At 48.1% G+C, this 14,961-nt stretch overlaps 1 protein-coding gene across 5 annotated transcripts in view; it reads left to right on the forward strand.

The window, feature by feature from the left end:
• LOC144150472 (large proline-rich protein BAG6) overlaps window positions 1-14,961 on the forward strand; it is a 117,915-nt gene that overhangs the window by 89,222 nt on the left and 13,732 nt on the right. For all 5 annotated transcript variants that reach the window (XM_077682155.1, XM_077682156.1, XM_077682157.1 and 2 more), the window contains 5 exons: window positions 4,417-4,476; window positions 4,568-4,673; window positions 7,662-7,894; window positions 8,154-8,253; window positions 11,135-11,475. In XM_077682155.1, coding sequence (XP_077538281.1) covers window positions 4,417-4,476; window positions 4,568-4,673; window positions 7,662-7,894; window positions 8,154-8,253; window positions 11,135-11,475 — 840 coding nt within the window. The remainder of the gene's footprint in view (window positions 1-4,416; window positions 4,477-4,567; window positions 4,674-7,661; window positions 7,895-8,153; window positions 8,254-11,134; window positions 11,476-14,961) is intronic.

Here is a 14,961-nt window from a genome sequence, read left to right on the forward strand (position 1 = left end):
ACGTCCCCTGTTAAACATATGAGAATTTAGAAAGTGGAGGGGGGAGAATATAATATGCAAGGGCAGGTGCCGTGTGCCGGCGAGCGAGTACAGCAATTTCACGACGCTTGATTTTGTTGTCGACTTTCACGATACGGCACGCATATCAAGACGGCCGTGTTCGGGCCGCAAGGTGGACGGTCGCGACTGCAGCAGCTGGTCTCGCGAGCACAGTAGCTGCGAGGCGCACTGCAAGGAACTAACGGAGTCTCGGGTAGTGAGGGGGGTGATTTCACGACTCCTGCGAGGCGCCAGCCGTGTCACCCTCTGGGCTCTGGCGATGGTAGAGTCATGCGCACCACAAAGCGTTTGATGATCTCCACCTTTCGAGCCACGCAACTTCTCGTAATCTGGCTCGCGATCTCGGGCATTCCTATCGCGATAACGTCCGTGTTGAATACCACAGACTGAACAGAAGCTTGGCCGAGCGAAGCAGCAAAAATTAACTCAGAAACGCGCACTACGCAGCTCAGGCGGCCGCCATCTTGCGTTGCCGCAGCGACGCTCAATCAGGAGGGTCCTTTTAGTGCGCCCCGACCAAAGAACCAATAGCGCTTCAGCATCTATTTCTAGCTTCGTTTGTGCATCGTTTCTTTTCTGCCGTTTGTGCATTTGTGAATGAACGAAGATAAAAGAGACGAGCGAAACCGCAAAGACGATCGCGCAGCCGATCTAACGATATCAAAATGGCCGCGCCCGGTGGCACCGTTGCGGAGATACAGCGCTCCGAAAATTGCCTTTTTTTTTTGCCCTTTTGCGCTGATAGTTTGTCACCGCGCCTGGCAAAGGTATTTTTTTATGCCACTTTGTGATGCTTTTCAGCGGAAAAACTTTGCAGGCGCACAGAATAGGAAACATAGAAGCGGAATATGTGGGTTTCAAAAACATGATCTTTTCGTCATTTTTTTCGAAGTTGAGAGCCGGAATCCCCCTTAAATTGCTTTGCGTGCTTTTTTGAGCCTAAAAAATAGCTACAGTCTTCAGTGAGCCCTTGGCAGAGTTTTTTTATCAGTGGCTTGTCAAATGCATATGAGTGTTCTGGGTCTCGATACAACTCATGGAAAAATAAGCTCTTCTAATAATTCCCATTTCTTAGAGATGGCGACATCATCACTTGGATGCAGAGGTGATAAATATGTACAGGTTATTCAGTAATCAAAATGAGGTCAAGTTGCATTCGCTCAAAATCAGAATATGATTCAGATAATGGGGTTTAATGCACTGAATTCTGCAAGCGGGCTTGAGGCGCGCTATTGTGGCATGCTCCACATTAATTTTGACCACCTGATGATCGTTAACGTGTGCTGAAATCTTGAACACGACATTTATATGGGCAAAGCGTTTCTAAACTACTGAATCTGGTGGCAGTGCTTATACTTGTCAATGTTGTTGAGCAAAAAGAAAACATTAAGCATATTTGAGGCAAGATATTAATACATAAGTGATATTTGCATTGTTCCTCTAATTAAAAATGCATGGTTGCTTGATTTTTGCGATAGCAAATAAGAAAAATGCTCGTGGCGCTCCCTCGGGGCAGTGTTCCAAGTTTGAAAATAACGAGAGGTTCCACTAGATGGCGCGAGCAGTAGAACACGGCAAAAATGAATTGGCGCAAGTGGGAATCGATCTGCTGGCTTTGAGAAGTTCTGTGAAGCTTAGCCTTGTGATTAGGGAATGCCAGGCCGCTTTGTTGTTAGCATCAGTGTTCGCGACGTTAAGTCAGTGAGGCTGAGCTAATTTTTGTGCTGTTGTGAGCACTGGCAAGACCAGGCTCCTCAGTGCCCGGTCATTTTTTTTGCCCTCTCACCATTGAAATGCCCCTGCCCAGAGCTTTGGAGCGTGATTTCTGTGAAGGGTGCTTTCTGACCCATGTTATTGCGAGGTACCCTGACCCCTGTTGTCCAGTGTGTGTGCTGAAGCTAGTAGTTGAACCCCTTTATAAGAGACACGTACCGGGGAGCAGTTTCTGTCTCTTATATAAGATGTCTCTTATAAGCAGGGTGCCATGTTTTTACCAATTAATCAACCCATAGTTCAATGTGGGCACCGTATGACTAAAATAAGCTCAAAAGAACGCTACAGAAAAAGATTCATTCTAATTAATGTTTGGCCCAAGCATTTATGAAACTTTGTTTGCTTCATGACTGTATTTACGCTGTTTTTTACAACCAATTCTACAAGCTTTTTTTCCTTTCCTTGTTTGTGGAAGATGAATCGTAGATGTTGAGTTCACAAGCCTGATCAATAGCCAGAGCGCACAGCTTCTTCTGCTGTGTGCTCAGGCTATTCATTACGCTTGCAGGACTCAACATCTGCAGTGCTTCTTGATTGAGAGCTACGCGAGTGGGAGAGCCCGCATGTGCGATCGCGCTCCATTCAATGGACGGCAGTAAGCTTCAACCACTTCTGTAAGTTGCATTTTCATTGGCAGGGCTTCTCATTGTCATTTCATAGCTGACTGAACCACTTTGTGTTTGCTGAAGTTATAATAAATAGCGACTGCAGGTGTCTGTCGTCCACCTGTGCTTCCAGGATGGAAGCAACTGCAATTAGTGACTGGTGGCACTGCGTCTGGAGTTAAAATGTCTGTTACAAGCGAGATTATTGATTAAACTTCAAGGATGACTTGTCCCTTATAACCAATCTTCTACATCCGATGTCTGTTACAAAAGAGGTCGATTTAATGGGAGAGATAGGGCAGCCAACCATGTGAGTGAATAGTGTCTCTTATACCCATTTGTCTCTTACATCAGTGTCTCTTATAACGAGGTTCAACTGTACTACAGTCAAACCCTGTGATAATCAAATCCCACGAGTACGAAATATTCGTGGCAACAAAATATTATCGCATCCCCGGCGAATGTCCACAGGTGCCCATGTATTTCATGCCTCACGGCAATGAAATGTTTTTGGGAAGTGTTTCGCGTTATTGAAATTTGCTGCAACTTTGGTCGGCATTTTGCATACCCATTGTAGGCTAACAGTGTTCAAAATTTGCCGAAATGCATTTTTTTAAGACTTAAAGTGCGTAAACTTTTGCCACAGCATGCTTGCCCTTATGTTTACAAAAAAGGCCATGCAGCAGGCGGCCATGGAGGTACCTCGAAGCAACACCACAGGGGGGCGACACATGGTGACTCACGGCGCAGCCGGCGTGGCTTTGGCTTGGGCTGCGCTAGCCCGCTACCTCTGAACAACGCGAGTGCGTTTGTTGTGTGTGCGGCGATAGGCACATTTGCTCTCAGCAACATGCCTCTGCCAGCCCAAAAGTGGAGGTTTTTAATCGCTACCAGATAAGGCAGCCATTCTTGCCCAAGTCAGTGGCCCAAGTGGAACGAGGGAGGGTAGCGCTGACAAGTTTGGAACCGCCTGCAGCTCACTCTACCATTTTGTAAAGCAAGGACGCCACTCTGTAATGCCGCACGTGCGCAAAACAAAACAGGGATGGCTGTGGCCTTTCTGGACATCAACAAAGCGGTGTGGACAGCATTGTAACAACAAGGTACCACTGTCTGGCAAAGTTCATCAACAGAAGAAGTTGTACTTCACCTGCATGCTCAGACATACTCGGTGCCGAAAGCCAAGGAGAAAAACGTGCAGAGAAGGCGACCCCACGGGATGTTTTGGAGGCGATTGATGCAATCCTGTCATTCTTAGGCACACACGACGATGAGCAATGAACTACTACTAGTAGTGTGAGAGCCGAGCTGTGAACTTGCTGCAAGGTGTAAGTCTCGCAAAGTAACATAACCGACTTTCAGAAATAAATTTTTGGTTTGATGCCTTTTTTTTTTTTTTTTTTTTTTTTTTTTTGCCGTTTGTTTCATTCTCACGGCAATGAAATTTGCGCAAAAGCGAATTGTTTGGCTTTCCCTGGCGGTTTCGTTGTAGTGGGTTCTACTGTATTTGGCATGGGGCTAGAAGTGTTGTGCTGTACACAAGGGTTATTCATGCACATAGCAGCTGTTTTTCTTATGGAGTAGTGTGTGTGCAAGATTTTGGTGCTTTCAAGAATTTCCTTGATGCTTTCAAGAATTTCCTTGATGCTTCAAACGAGTGCTTGTCCCTCCACTCACAAAGCCCCTATTTGATTTGCTTGCAGCAGGGATCAGAGTAATCACGTGGCTGTCCCATGACATTTTGCTTCTAGGCAAGGAGGCAACTGCTTGCCTTGAGCTAAAGTCTCTTTCAAATGGTGTGGCGGTTGAAAAATAAAAATAGTTCATTTCAAGAGCCTTGCGAACTACACGTTGTAGCTAGCTGTGTAGCAGAGGGCAAAGACCGTGGTTGGCTGGGCACACCATTATCTCCTTATCCTGTTCAAGTTCCCACTTGGGCTATGATTGTTCTAAAGCTTTGATTTGTTTTCTCCTTTAGTTGCCGGGAATGTTGGCCCCTACATATTCATTGCAAGGCTCCTTGGCCAACACAGTGGAGGTGAGGATAACAACAGAAACATTGAAGTGTACGTAGAAAGGTTTGGGATGTCATCTTCACCCTTCCTGGTTGTCTCTTCCGATGTAACCAGGTTGTCCTCCATGATTATTGCTGGGAGCAAAATCTCGTGGATACAGCGCGACTCTTGGAGGTGTTCGTTGAAGATAATGTGGTTACTACAGAGTTGCTAGGTGAAGGTGAGTCCTGAATGAACATCACTGGCTTCTTAAGAAAAGTGTCATAGGTGTCATTTTTATATTTACAAGTCGGCATATAAGTGTTTTTTGCTTCGCAGTGCTATAGTGTGTGTTATCTAAGTGATTTGATGGTTGAATGGGCTTCATACAGATTTTACTATAGAAAATGACTCCTCCAAGTCTTTTTCTTTTTGTTCTTTGCACTTGGTTTCACTTGAGAGCAGAAGTAAGTCCAAAGAGAAGCTTCCATTTGAGGTGGGTGGTCCTCAAGAGCTCTCCCCCCCCCCCCCCCCCTTCCTTTTTTTTTCTTGGCTTGTTCATTATCTTGGCTTCTGCTGGATAAAAAAAATTTGGGGCATATTACAATGTTTCTTCTTGTATGGAACCTGTACTTTCTTTTCTTTCTTTTTTGCCTTCGGGGAAAGTAGTTATTGTAATTGCATTTTGAAGCAAATATAATTTTGTTCGTTCGGTGAATTTGTTTTAACTTGTAGCAGGAAGAATGCTCTGCTGTTGCAAAGCAGAGAAAAGTTTACTTGTTTCAGAGACAGGGCTTCTTAATTAGAGCCAGAAGTGATTTCTTCTAAAAAAAATTGTGTTCGGCAGTTTTACTTGTCCAACCTCCAGCCTGAGATGCACTGTGTACTTTTGGGTTTCAGAATGGGCACCCCCATTTTATTCCAACCACATTTCATAATACAGTGGGCTCTCGATACTTGGAAGTGGTGCTGGTCAGCTAATTGGAAGTGATGCGCTGGTCCCGGCAATTTCACATGCAATCCAATGGAAGAAATCATGTGACAATTTGAAGCTGAAACCCATTACATGGGTTAATGGGAGGTTATTTTGACTAAGAAGCAGCAAGGTTACCGTCCTTTCGCGATAAAATTTTAGCTTGAAAATAAATTTTTTCAAGCGCAAAAACAGCGCCGTGTTCTGTACTGACATCGGTGTTATCAAAACTGAGGCAGCATGCAGTTGATAACGACAACAGGCCGGTTGAGGCTCGCACCAGTGTATGCGTTTCTCTCTTTTGAGGTTCTTAACTTTTTGTTGTTGTTGTTGTTGCGCACAGTGTTGTGTGAAGAGTCTGTGTGGTGGATGCTTCAGGCTTCGATTTTAGGGATAAGTCAACTGTCGTGGCGACCCGTGTCATACGCTCGAGTGGGGACCAAAGTCGAGATTGTGAGTGGAATCAAGAAGGGAGTTGTGTTGCGGACTAGTAATAATGCTGTTATTGTGCTCTTTCTTTAATTGGAAGTTCGGTTCGAGGTTGCTTGCGGTCCCTGTGGACTTCATATCAACGGGGGTCAACTGTATGTACACAATTGTGTACATAGCACCGATATAGTTGCAAAAATTGTGGAATGCATGGAAGCAGTTTTGCACTTCAATTAAGCACCGTGGCACAGTGCATTTTGTGTAAAGCACATGCGACTTTCCAGCACATTTTGCTAGTTCGAATCGTGAAAGCTTGCTCTGATTACAAGCATCCGATATGTTGTCATAGCAGTTGTTACGAGCGTCCAGGCAACGTGCCAGTTTATGAAAATGGGCACTTTGCAATCTTGTTAAAACAAACAGTGCAACGTAAAAACTCATAATGAAACTGATCCTGTCCATTGAGCACATCATCAGATGGACAAGCATACTTTTGCTTCCAGCGCACAGACTTTAAAAGCGTGTCATGAGCTGGCACATCTTTACCTCCTTCTCGTGCTTTAGCCTAATTTTCTTCAGGGCCGGCAAATCGTGCTTTACCATCAGTTTCATCAGAAGTAGCAGAATCTGTGTAGCATTCACCAACGTCGCATTTATTTGCATTTCCTGTACACTTAGAAGTTTTCGTGTAGATACTGGCATCTCCTCAAGCCTTTTTGATTAGTAAGAAAGTGAGCAAAAAAAGAGCGGGGAAGTCAGGAAGCCAATTCAGAGTCAGCGTTGTATGCCCTTTGCTATATAGTTTCCTACTAATATGTGCTGGAGAACAATCTGCCACTAGTCTAGGTGAGCTGCGCTCACAGAGCAAGAATATATACAGTAGAACCCTGCTCTTACGTTCCTCAGTGCTGCGTTTTCCCGCCTGCTACGTTGTTTTTGTCTAGTCCCGGCGCAGCTCACATAGAGTCCCATGTATTAACCCTTTCAGGGTCACGGGCGTACATATACATCCTCTGCTAACACCTTCAAAATGGTCAATAACGTATATGTACGTCATTGCTTGTATGCTTAAAAGCGCGCCGTTTTCGCCAACTTCTCTTGCTTGGCATGTGCTGCCACACTGCGGAAATACGTCAAATTATTTTCTTGAGCCGATGGCTCTTCTTTTTATTTTTAATGATTTACTTCAGCGGCGCACCGGCTATTGCTTGCGCATCCGGTGATGAAGGGGCGCGCTGGGTATCGCTCACCGGGTGCCCGGGCGCCTCTCACTTCTTGCGCCTGCCACAGACCAAGGGCATCTGCGAAACTGATGAGGCTCTTTTCTCGTTTTTCTTTTTGTATTTTATAGGAGCGGTGCGCCGTCTATCGCTCGCGCATCCGGCCGCGCGCCCACGCGCAGCGGCTGGTTTCGGTATCATCCTCTGGGCGCTTCCCGCTTTTTGCGCCCGCGAAACTGATGTCTATCTGATTTCGATTCACTCAAAAGGTGCCGGCTTGTTACTCTCTCGTTTTTATTCAGAATTTTTCTTGTGTTACTCACAAATAAACCACATGTATGTAACAATACAACAATTTTTTGTCACTTTATGGTCACCCAAAAAAAATTACGATAATTTTGTGTACAGAGTCGGGATCACGGGTTTCCACAATTCCCGTTACCCCTTTTTTTGTTGATTTGGCTTCAAGAGTGAAAATAAGCCAAGTGGGAGAGGAACGTTGCCAGCTGCTGTGGCAGCGCTCACGATGGCGTGTGATTGCGGAGACAGATTTCCCTCCAGTGTGTATTAACATGAAGCTCTGTGCCCTCTGCCGGTGTGCGTGCAGAGTTTGCCACCAACGTGTTGGCGGGCCTGTCGCGGGTGCTGTCGCCTGCGGACCTGGTGTCCCTGCTTGGCGGCCACCGACTGGAGCGGCTGGACCAGCTGCAGTGCCTGCTGCAGCTGGCTGTGGTGCAGCACCTCACCCCCGACGTGACCGAAGACCTGCCCCAGCTGGTGGGCCCCGCCAGGGACGCCCTGCTCGTGCGCTGGGCGGCCCCGCTTATCAAGGACATGCAGGTACTCAGGGTGACCTCCTCCTCCTTTGGAAACGGGAAGAGGCACTTGCTAACGTTGGTTGTGTTGATTCTTTCGGTGTTGTGTCGAACACCCGTGGGGTAGTGGCTGTTCTGAGCGTGTCATTGCAGGTCTTTTTGCATTTAATGTTTCCTCTTCCTGTTGTGTCAACAATCACTGCATGGAGTTGAAAAGAGAAAACCTGTCTGTGGCATTTGTGCACATGCCTAGGATATTGATATCCTGTGGTCTTTTTGTGTAGGCAAGAGGCAACATAAAACCTAACGTGGACGTGGAGGCAACCATCAGTGGATTTCTGAGTGAAAGGCTGCACGCTGTCCTGCTCTACATTCTCGGACCAAGTAAGTTCATTCTGTGACTGCCTTAGTCAGACTGCGAATCCTTCATATAATGGTGAAATTTTGAAGTTTGTGTATGCAGCACATGCTGCTAAATACCGTATAAACCGGAATATAGACCGACGCCCTACTTTGAGGAGGGAAAAGTCGACAAAAGAAAAATAATTCGGCACAGAAGCGCGCACACAATGTCTATATTTATTTTCGACGCCCGTCCGTCACTGCCACTCACTATGTCACTCCTCCGAGCTGTCGGAGTCGTCCGAGGATGACTGCTTCTCACTGTCATCTTCAGTGCCGTCGAGCGCGTTGCTGATGGAGCACTTCCTAAACGCTCGTGCAACCATGTCGTCGGGCAGCGACTGCCAAGAGCAGGACACCCTGCTTGACACGGTTGCGAGCGATGGTCTCCGCAGCCGGCCTGTAGGTGCCTTTTCATTGTTGCCGACTATCCACGCATTGTACAGTTCGCGGAGCCGGTCCACGGATGGCCTCCGCTGTAACCGGCAGCGATCGTGAGCGAAGTTCCCTAACGAAGTCCGCCAATTTGTTCTCCAACTAGGGGTGCACCGCTTGACGTCCACAGAACGATCTGTTCCGGGGGTTGCTCGCGCACAGTTTAGCTTTCTGGCTACGCCAGTACCGCACACTTTTCCCCGAAATGCTAAACTGGCGTTGCGCCGCCTTATTCCCATTCTGCTCGGCGACTCAATCGCCTTCAGCTTAAACGCAGCAGTGAACTGGCGTCGGCTTCCGCCACTCATCTCTGAGCAGACAAGTACAGAAATTCACGCACGCATACACACAAGACGAGTAAAAGACGAAAAACTAGAGAAAAGCGAAAAGCAAATAAAGGCCTGATAGTGCGAGAGAGCAGTCCGACACAAAGGGCAATGGCGATGGACTACGCTTGCACATTGTTGCCAGACAACAATTTACATTCTGTCAATGACCGCTATATAAGATGAGGGCTGACTTTCGTGCGGATTTTTTTGGAAAAAAACTCAACCTATATACCGGTTTATACGATAGTGGAACCCCAATAATACGGCTTTCAAGGCACTGCGCGAAAGCGTCGAATGATCGGGGTGCGAGTAAATGCTGCCCTAGTAGACAGTCTTACGCGACAGGTGAGCCAAGAACTTATTTAAATTACTATATTTAGCACATTCTTGCGTAATTTGTGAAACCCTAACTGTAATCCTGAGTTTCTAAAACAAAAACGCCTATTTTGTGCCCCCCCTGGTGGCGTCAGCACTAGCTCACCAGCCCTGTGCCTCGTGTGCGCGAGAAAAGCTTTGCAGACGCCGCCGCTCAATGCGAGAGGGTGGCCAAGGCCGCAGGCAAGTGATATGGGGGAGGGCAAGCAAAGGAAAGCGCGAGTTCGGTCATCACTGTGGGGTATTGCATAAGCGTTTCCGCATTTGTCGGCTCGATGGGAGTATCCAATTGTGGTCTGCCGGCACCTGGACTTCAACTTCTCCCGGTTGGCACGTTGGCGCTCTGCTGATGCATGGGGCCAGTGAGGCCATTGACGGCTCCCGCACGCTAGCACCCGCCTGCTTGAGTCTGTTAAAGTAAGTGGTCAGGCTTGCTGCAGACTGTTTTCCTTTGTACATCACGCAGCGTCACACAGGGACTAAGAAATAAAGGTGGGGTTGAAGTAGCATAAAAGATGGGAAAAACATATCCCCGCCAGCATCCGTCATATGAAGCGGACCGCGTGCACCTGAGCATTGTATCATTGTTTCTATGGGGAGTTTGCCAGGACCGCGGTGATTCGTCTTAAAAAGCAGGTCGTCGTAAGGCCGGTGGACGTATTTGGGTTCCACTGTAGTTGCTGACATCTGGTAAAGCATAGGCATGTCCAGTATCCCACTTGTGCAGGTTCGTGAAATGAGTTCTGCGCTGTGGATGCTGCAGCAGTATCAGTGGGTGCCAGCCAGTGGCGGGAACTGGGCTCTCTTTTGCAATTTGACGCTAGGTGTCTTGTGCAAAAAAAAAACTCCCACCTCCCCTCGCGGGAACCCCTGTGTAGATGCGACGCATAGGCGGAGCGGCGAAGGGACCGCGTTTTATAGCGCGCATAACGTTGAGGGGACTGCGTAAGCCGGTGATGACGTTGGCGTACTTGCAAAGCGGCGTGGACTCTACGTGTTTGAGCCAAGCGTGGATGTTGCTTCGCCGGAGAACGCAGCGCGCCCGAAGGAGAGGAAACCGCGGAAGAGAGAGTACTGCACATGCGCCGGCCCCAGCGCGTCTGCCGCGGCTATGACGCAACACAATCCAACACAATCCACTTTAATCCAAGCCAATCCAATCCAATCCAATCCAATGCCCCTCGCGAGAGAGTGTTCGCTACCGGAGAGGAGAGGGGGTGAGCGGCGGAGAGCGCAGCTGGCACGGCGAGGAGAATGGGGGAGGGGTGGACAACGCCGACGACGCCGGAGGGACAAGGCGAGTGAATCAGATGCTCTGCATCTAAAAAAAAGGCATGATTAGGGTTGGCCATGCAGGGTGAGCTCCAAGGGCTGGGGATGAGATGTTGAAGTCCACATGGGATCAAGACATTCCCCCCTTGGAAACGGTCGCACCTTTATTCAGTAGCAGCCGCGTGTAGAAGCCCTTTGTAGCCTACAGCTGTGTGTTGCTATATTTTTTACCTGTTCACAATTTAACATAGTCCTTTTTTTTCTTCTGTTGTTTTTTCCACCTCAATAGTGTTTGCCGATTTTTGGCGGGCACTGCTGAAAAGCAATCCATTGAGTAGTCAGATGGAGCAGTACGTCGTACTGAGCAGCTCCAGTGTGCTTGTTGCAGGGTGCCAAATTTTGTGCGCAAGTGTCGGGGCCCAGCAATCACGACTCCGTCTCGTTTCATTCAGGCCAGGAGAACTTTGGCACGGAGCTGCTGACCCTGCTGCGAGTGGCCGTGAGCGACCTGGTGGCCCTGGCCGCCTCGTGCTTTGAAGACGGCACCGAGTCGCTGAACACGGTGTTCCACGCCAAGGTGGACCCCATGCTGTCTGTGCTGGGCCAGCACCTGAGCGGCAAGACGCGCGTTTTCTTTGGCGGCTGGGTGGGCGCCTTCTGGCAGAGGGTGCTGGACGGGGTCTCTTCTTCGGCCACCGCTGACCTGGCCGCCAAGTACCTCGTGCAGCACAACCCGCCCAGGGCTCTCCCCGCTGGCCAGGCTGCCCCGCTGGACATGGACATCAGTCTCACGGTAGGAGTGGCGGTGGGATGGGGAAAGGTGGAAGCGCGTCACTTGCCTTTCAATCGCTGAACCTCTGCACTGTGGAGTCACGAGCTAAAGATAACACACTCTTACGAGAGCTGGTGGCTGAACTTTCTAGTACGCAAGTGTTTGAAACTTGGGCCACTCTTGCTCGCAGCCCTGTTTGCTGTTTGATACGGTTCACAGCATACGTTGTTCAAGTATATTTGTGAAGTAAAAAATTAGTGAAATTTTTGCCTCTGCCACATGTACGTATGGTACCTTGATTAGGCCTTGATTAATGCTTTCGTTACCGCGGGAAATTGACCAATTTTGAGGGGTCTAACAAAACATTTTTTCTGTGCTATACATATTGGTTAGGCACACATTGCAGTGGTATAAAATGCAGATGATTCCACGCGCTTTCCATCGACACCAGTTTTAATAATGTTTTCAAAATAATGCTTGCGAAAAAAATTATCAAATTTGAAATTTTTGTGTAGGCGTCGAAGAAAATAAAAAATAGAAAGTTGTGTATAATAAACCACGAGTAGTAGAAAAAATTTAGAATATACATTTTGTAGGTAAACATTTCAAAAACCCGTCCTAGAAAAAAAATTGAGTTGCGCGGTACAATTTGTCAGATATAAAAGAAAATGTTAGCCTTCGTGGTGCCTGTGCCTTGTGATGAAGCCCAACCTCAATTTCAAATTTTGCTATCTTGGATGGTTCTCCGGAAGAAATCTGGTGGTTTGACATCATTAAAGGCCCTAATTAGCCTCCACATGATGTAAAAACACCTTGTCGGTGATTATGACCAGCACAATATTGAAGGCAAGCAAGCGATGCGAAAAAATCCGCTTGGAGTTGAAAACCAAACTCTGTGGTGGATGCTTGTTGACGTTCTGATCATCACTTATCAGTCAGAACTTTAATCTGCGGTTTATTATCATGTTCTGACTCGCTATGGTAGCCCTGCTTGCAGGAATAAGGTACGATGCGCTAGAATCGTACCCAGCAAGCTTTCACCAAGCCGCCGTCGTGCAATGAAGCGAGTTCAGCACTACGAGCCAACTACATTGCAGCGCCACCTATTATTTACGAAAAGAAACAAATACAAGGTTATTGGAGACTGTCAGAATAGACAGTTCTACGAAGCAGCGACACTAGACTACCCTTGTATGAAACCGAAACTGGCCGGTGAACAGCTGGCGGCGTTCAAGGCCGATTGGAAGCGTTCTCCTCATCTGAACTGATATCCGCTGACTCTGTTATCTTTCGGCTTTCAGCGGAGGCTGTTATCGCAGAAGTAAGGCGTGGGTAAAGTGGAAGCACGAGCGGCATGCTTGTTTCGAGGAACTGTAGCGGGCAACGGAGGCGCCATGGCAAATGAGCTTGTAGTTAGGTAACTGCGTAGTAGTGCCAAATATGAATTTTGCAACGCAAAAACGAAACCGAAACTGTTGGAAACTGGCTGAAAATGCCAGGCACACTTGCTAGACATGCAGGGGACCATCAGAAATAAGCTTTGGCAGAATAAAGCTACCGTATTTACACGATTGTAAGACGACCCTTTTTTTCAAATTTGACAATCCAATGTTGGGGGGTCGTCTTAGAATCGAAATCGAACCATTCGAACCATGTACCGCTTGCAACGACAAGAGAGACAAGAAATCAGGGGTGCTTCGAGGTGTGAACGGCTTTGCACGCTCATTTCCATGGTTACGGTAACCATTTCATACATTCTGGCGTCAATAAAAATGATGCACCTTTTGTAAGTTGGACCTAGAGCGACTAACCTCCCACTATCGCGTTCGGAGTACTAAGCAACGTGATATGATAGTGGCTACGTTTGCAACGTGCATTGAATAAAGGGATTCGCTAATACTCATTTTGTTTATTAGAGACCACGACGATAAAGCCGGTCGTGTTAGAGACGAACAAAATGCTTCGTGAAAGCGAGTAACGTGCTCACGGAAATTGCGAGCGGCTGCTTCCGTCAGCCGCCATGTTGTTTTAATCACGATCGCGCGTGGCTGCTGTCGGTTGCTTCGATTGTCATCTCGAATAGTTTCCCGCTCAACCCAAAGCGCATAGTTTTTCGCGTGCTTATACAAAAGCTTTTCTTTTTTTAGCATCTACTGCGCGCATTACGAGTGCCTTTATGACGAGCGCACGGCTCTTGAGGGAGCACCGATAATTGATGGAAGAGCCGCCGTAGGGGGGTATTGGTAGTTGATGGAAGAGCTTTTCTTTGTGATACCACATACCACGGCCGGACTGGAGAAGCGGCGAGCGCGCACGTGCGCGCCCGCCGTGCGCGCTCGCCGCTCCTCCAGCCCGGCCGTGGTGATGTCGCCGCGTGCTCGAACTTACGCCAAGTGGGCGTGTGAGGAGAGCCTCCCTGGCTACTGTGTGCGGGTGGGTCCTCTCCGCATGGGCGGCCGTACCACGCGATGCCGTGGTGCGGTCGTTCGCGAAGTGTGGACTCACATGCACTTGACGACGACGTGCTGTGGGACTGCAGCAGCAATGACGGCAGCAGTACCAGCGAGGACGACTCCAGCGACGATGATTAATCCTCCGCAACCACGGAAATAAATTTCCCTTGTGTAAAATGCGCACGTTTTTTTTTTTTTTTGAGATGCGATTTTGGGGGGGTCGTCTTACATTCGAGTCGTCTTACAATCGTGTAAATACGGTACCCTTTCTCCGAACCAAAGATCACTAGTGAATAGCTGGTGTCATTTTCAAGTAATTATCACCTCTCAACACTGTTGGATTTGTGGGGACAGGGGTTCTTACGGCGGCCTAGCTCGATCCTCGAGATTCGGCCGCAAGGCTAGCTCCGCTGAACACCGCCACTGATCGCCAACTTGGCGTAGTGGCAGCGAACAGCAAGGCACACAGTACACAGAATTCGCCCACTCCGACGTTTATTGCACTGCAATAAGGGACGTCGGGTGCGTCGCTCTCCACTGCTAAGACCACCTTAGCCAGGACGGGAGGAAGAGGCGCAAGGGCGGACAAAGGGAGGCCAAAAAGGAGCAAGTCGTACTTACGGCCGCTCCCGATGATGGCTGGTATCCAAAGAGGCTCTCCCTTTGTGGCCGGCCCCAGATCATGCCGCCCGGAACTTCCGGGCAAAACCTGTCACATGAGGGGTTCGGCAGTGCCCCCCGCCGTCATCCTCATGGCGGACCTCCGCAATTCCCACAGATTACAAAGCTGACAACATTATTGGGTACTTGATTTGCCAGGAGTCTTTTGATAAAAAAAAAAAAATTATGGTAATGCAGCCTAACCACGAGCGCCATGCTTTTTTGTCAAGTGCAGCAGCCATGCCCCCTTCCTCAATTCAGCTTTTAGTGTCCCTTCACAGGTATTTTATTTGCTTGTATTCACAAATTGCTCTTGTTTTTTCTTTTTTCCCCTGCACATTTTTATTACTTGAAAATGCTGGCATACATTGTGGCAGTATTTTACTTGGGGCTA

Source organism: Haemaphysalis longicornis, unplaced genomic scaffold (assembly GCF_048455015.1).
Source record: "Haemaphysalis longicornis isolate Haplotype H1 unplaced genomic scaffold, Haemaphysalis longicornis Haplotype H1 scaffold_1, whole genome shotgun sequence".
In the NCBI taxonomy this organism is placed as follows: Eukaryota; Metazoa; Arthropoda; class Arachnida; order Ixodida; family Ixodidae; genus Haemaphysalis; species Haemaphysalis longicornis.